Source organism: Neopelma chrysocephalum, unplaced genomic scaffold (assembly GCF_003984885.1).
Source record: "Neopelma chrysocephalum unplaced genomic scaffold, ASM398488v2 Primary Assembly neopelma1_23, whole genome shotgun sequence".
Taxonomy (NCBI): Eukaryota; Metazoa; Chordata; class Aves; order Passeriformes; family Pipridae; genus Neopelma; species Neopelma chrysocephalum.
This window is the reverse complement of record NW_020897691.1, coordinates 7,328,708-7,332,896: the sequence shown is the minus strand read 5'-3', so window position 1 is coordinate 7,332,896 and position 4,189 is coordinate 7,328,708. Positions and strand designations below refer to the sequence as shown.

Genomic DNA, 4,189 nt, shown 5'->3' with positions numbered 1-4,189 from the left:
AAAAGGTAAGAGGCCACTACTTCTCCTGTTTACTCATGTACCTTAAATAGGAGGATCCCTGCTCTAGATCTAAGGATACCACTTTGCTAGGGACCTAGCTGGAAGCCCATGTGATATGTGTTAAAATACATTGGAGTTTCACCTTTTAGGCATTGATACGGAAATATACCTGGAAAAAAAAAGTGTCAAAATTAGGACTCAGCCATTTTTATTTAAAACTGATGAAAAATGATGCCTAAGAATTGAATGATCTTCAGCTGAAAACCTGATTTCTGTTTGGATATGCCACTATATGGCACTGTATATCAGGTTCCAATTGAAGCCAGCATCTTCTAAATTCTCTTTAGCCAAAGGGTTGAGTTTCACATCAGACTCGATGATCCTTGTGGGTCCCTTCCAAATCAGGATATTTTATGATTCTGTGAGTCCCAGAGAGCCACAGAACAGCGTGATCTCTGTTCCTCCACATCAGTGATAAAAACCATAGACCTCTCGAGAAACAGAGAATGTTCAGGCACTTTGACTAGAAGAGCAAATGGAAGAGTAAAGCATGTGTCAGTAATTATTAATTTCTCTTACTTATGCTCAGTTTGTGATATCTGGATCCTGACCTGTCCTTGACAAGTAATCCTGACTGTAAGTTAACCCAATAGAGACATCTTGCAAACACAAAAAGGGCATTGACAGATGAGCTCTGATGCATCTTGTTTAGCAAGTCTTATGATATCCCTGATGCACAGCTGACAATACTGCTGCAATATCTGGAGTCTTACTTTAAATCTCTAATGAAGGTAGCTTTAAGCAAAGGTGCTGCTCTGTGCAGGGTAGCATGAAGCAGAGGTACACATCCTTCTGTCAGTTCTGTCAGGTGGAAAATCATCCTTAGCAATGAAGCAGGCACTTAAAATTAGTAGATTTTTTTTAACATGACCTACCTTTAGCTTTCTGTTGTCCTTGCCCCACTGTGGGTAACAACACCACCTTCTATCACAATGTTGTCATAAAGAAGAATTCCATTAACATTTGTAGATAAGTCAGTTATAAGAGGGGAAAGCATTAGAGAAAAGGCTGTAGGGAATAGTCTTAATGTATCAATTTAAGGTACACTATAATGCATATAGATCACCACATTTGGAAAAAGGAATGTTAGTAAATGCTGCACAAATGATACACAGGCATTGTGTAACCTCCTAATGAATGAGGAAAGGAAAAACATCACATATGAACATGTAAATTAAAAATATGACATAATGCATTTCCGTACAGAAACGGTATGGAGCACCGCTCTTCTGCCACTTCCTAATTCTTTATGACATAACTACATGTATTTTTAATGTAGGGATTTTTTAGGTAACGTCCTTAGCAAAGATCAGTTTAGACAAGTAACACATTTCTGTGATTCAATTCTAGGAACCAACAAAGACCAAGAGGTTCATACATCTTGCAAACCTTACTCCATAACCAAAGGACATAACTGCAAGAGACTCCAGCTTCCATTATCACCATGTTATAACTAGGTCAGACTAAATAAAGCAGTAGATTAAGATTTTGAAGAGTAGTTACAAATTTAATATGAATGAAGGCTAGATAATGTAGCCAAGTGAGAGAAGGGTCACCGAAAACCCACAAAGTAATTTTTTTTTTATTTTTCAGATTACAAAGTTGAGTAGTAAGCCAGCATAACGATTTCTGCAATAGTAAAGATATGGCAACAAGGTGCCTAAAGGATACAAATGTGAAGAAAATGCACTCGGAATTTCATGAGATCAGGCAAACTGAAAAAAAAATAAGATGGTCTAGATAAAATAAGAATACTCACAAGCTTTTCCAAATAGCTGTCATCTGGGAAAAAAAAAGGGGGGGGTTTGGAAGGAGAACAAATAAATGTATTTGCTAATAAGCAGGAACATAATACAGTGCCTACTTCCTTAGCAAACCGAATCAGTATTTTTGCAGTCAGGCCTGGAAGGATGAGGGGTCTGTTGACACTTTTAATCTACAACAGGGATGGTTTAAAATGCCTTTAGTTTCAAAAAAGCTATCAGCACAATTTTGTTTTTCACAATTAACCTGGGCAGAAGTGGTATCATGACTAACAGGGGGAAAGAAAAATCTTCTTCAATCCAGTGTACAAACCTCTAAAAAACATATCAGGTTGACTGAAAAATCAATCCCTAAAGTGGTGTGTAAACATGAACAAAGATTGACAAAAGCTTCCTCCACAGTAAGCAGTTTGAAAACAATTGTCACAGAGTCTGATGACATTTAAACCATGAAAAAGCCATGCAATTCCAGGAACAAAACTGAAAATATGTAGAGGCTTAACTCAAAATCACTATATCTGGTTATTTCTTGAAGAGAAAACCCCACAAAGCAGGGCTGTGGCAATAAGAATGCACTTTAAAGAATCAGGCTTTGCAATGGCAGCACATTCCCAGAACTCCAATTTTATATCCTGCTTTGGTTTGGATTTTGAATAATCCAAAACTGCCCTGATTTTTTCAAGAGACTCCAGAGATACAAATATGTCAAGGAAAAAGTGTAGAAACATAAAAGGCACAAAAACAGAGTTGTCATATTGAGGATTGTATTGCTGTGGTACCAGAGCTGTGGCTGCACTGGCAGTTTTGGGCATTCCTGTGCCACAGCCTGCCACCTGCCCCACGTCCTGCAATATGGCTCCCTTTCCATCAACTTTTCAGGAAAGCAGCTGGGTATTTCTGTAAAGCAGAGCAATAAACTGTTCTATGAATAAACCTGAACACAGACTATGAGCTAACTCAGATAGAGAAATTTGACTCACAGAGCAGGTAGGCCGAAGTTTGAGTAGTTGCAGTGCTTGGAAATAAAACACTTGGTACAAAATTTAGCTGTGGGGATGTGAAGGTGTCGTGGTTTAAGCCCAGCTGGAAATTAAGCACTGCGCAGCTGCTCACTCAGCCCCACTCTCTTTCCCCCCTACCCCGGTGGCTATGAAAATCAAAAGTAGAATTGGTAAGTTGAGATAAAACCAGTTTAATAATTGAAAACAAAGTACAAATAAAAAAGGTGAATATCCCTTTGGCCAGTTCACGTCATCTGTCCTGGTTATGCTCCCTCTCAGTTTCTTTTGTGTACCTAGCCAGTGGCAGAGCACCACACACACACACACAAAATCCTTAACTTAGGATAAACACGACTTAGTAAAAACCAAAACATCAATCTGTTATCAACATTACTATCATTTCGAATGAAAAACACAGCACTGTACCAGCTACTGAGAAGCAACTAACTCCATCGCAGCCCAAAACAGGACAGAAACACCTTGATGGAAGGCGAGAGCACTGTCGCCTTATCAGACAACTGATGTAACACCATCACTACAGAAGAAATAGCTACCGTCCGCCTGCAGCAGCTAATCTGCTTTCATGCTTGCTTTCACTGCGTTCCATCCCTCCCCCAGCCCCTAGGCCGAGCCCGGAGGCTCAGTCTCGCTCCCGCAGGGCCCTTCTGCCTCCTATGACCCGGGGCAGACGGTGCCGCGGGGGTGTTTCTGCGGGTCACAGGCTGAGGATTCGCCCGAAGGGACTCGACTCGGCCCAGAAAAAGCTACCGTGCTGCGACTGCCGAGCCCGAGCCCAAAGGCCGGAGCCCGACCCCAGCCCACCGGGCACCTGTGCCCAGTCGCCCCCGCCCAGCTCCCTGCCTCGCTGCCTCGCTCCCTCCCTCCCTGCGCCGGCCCCGCTCGGCTCCCCCGCCCCCGCTCGGCTCCCCCGCCCCCGCCCGGCTCCCCCGCCCCCACCCGGCCCGGAGGCGGGGCGGGCTCCGGGCGGTGCCTCCCGCGGCGGGGCGGGGGCTGCTTTTTCCTTCGGTGGCCGCCGCCGCAGCATGAGCGGTCCGGGGCTGCTGGGGCCCGGCGGCGGTGCGGGGCTGCCGCCGCTGCCCAAGAGCCTGAGCGGGCTGCTCAACTCCTCGTCCTCGGGCGGCGGCGGCAGCCAGGGCGGGCGCTGGCGGGACCTGGAGCGGCTCTACGCGCAGAAGTCCCGCATCCAGGACGAGCTGAGCGGCGGCGGCCGGGGCTCGCCGCGCCCGCCCAAGCCTCCCAACCTGGACGCGGCGCTGGCCCTGCTCCGCAAGGAGATGGTGAGCGGGGCGGGTCTCGGCGGGGCGGCGGCGGCGGACGTGGCGAGCGGCGCCGGGGGGCGCCGGC

At 46.1% G+C, this 4,189-nt stretch overlaps 1 protein-coding gene and 1 long non-coding RNA gene across 2 annotated transcripts in view; both read left to right on the top strand.

The window, feature by feature from the left end:
* Positions 1–972: 972 nt before the first annotated feature.
* On the top strand, positions 973–1,963 carry LOC113967386. Its single transcript, XR_003534153.1, has 3 exons — positions 973–1,101; positions 1,411–1,517; positions 1,654–1,963. It is a non-coding gene; the product is annotated as an uncharacterized LOC113967386 (long non-coding RNA).
* Positions 1,964–3,786: 1,823 nt separating this feature from the next.
* Positions 3,787–4,189, top strand: part of FAM89A (family with sequence similarity 89 member A) — a 6,708-nt gene continuing 6,305 nt past the window's right edge. Inside the window, exon 1 of the mRNA XM_027685815.1 lies at positions 3,787–4,122. Coding sequence (XP_027541616.1) covers positions 3,868–4,122 — 255 coding nt within the window. The 5' untranslated portion in view covers positions 3,787–3,867. The remainder of the gene's footprint in view (positions 4,123–4,189) is intronic.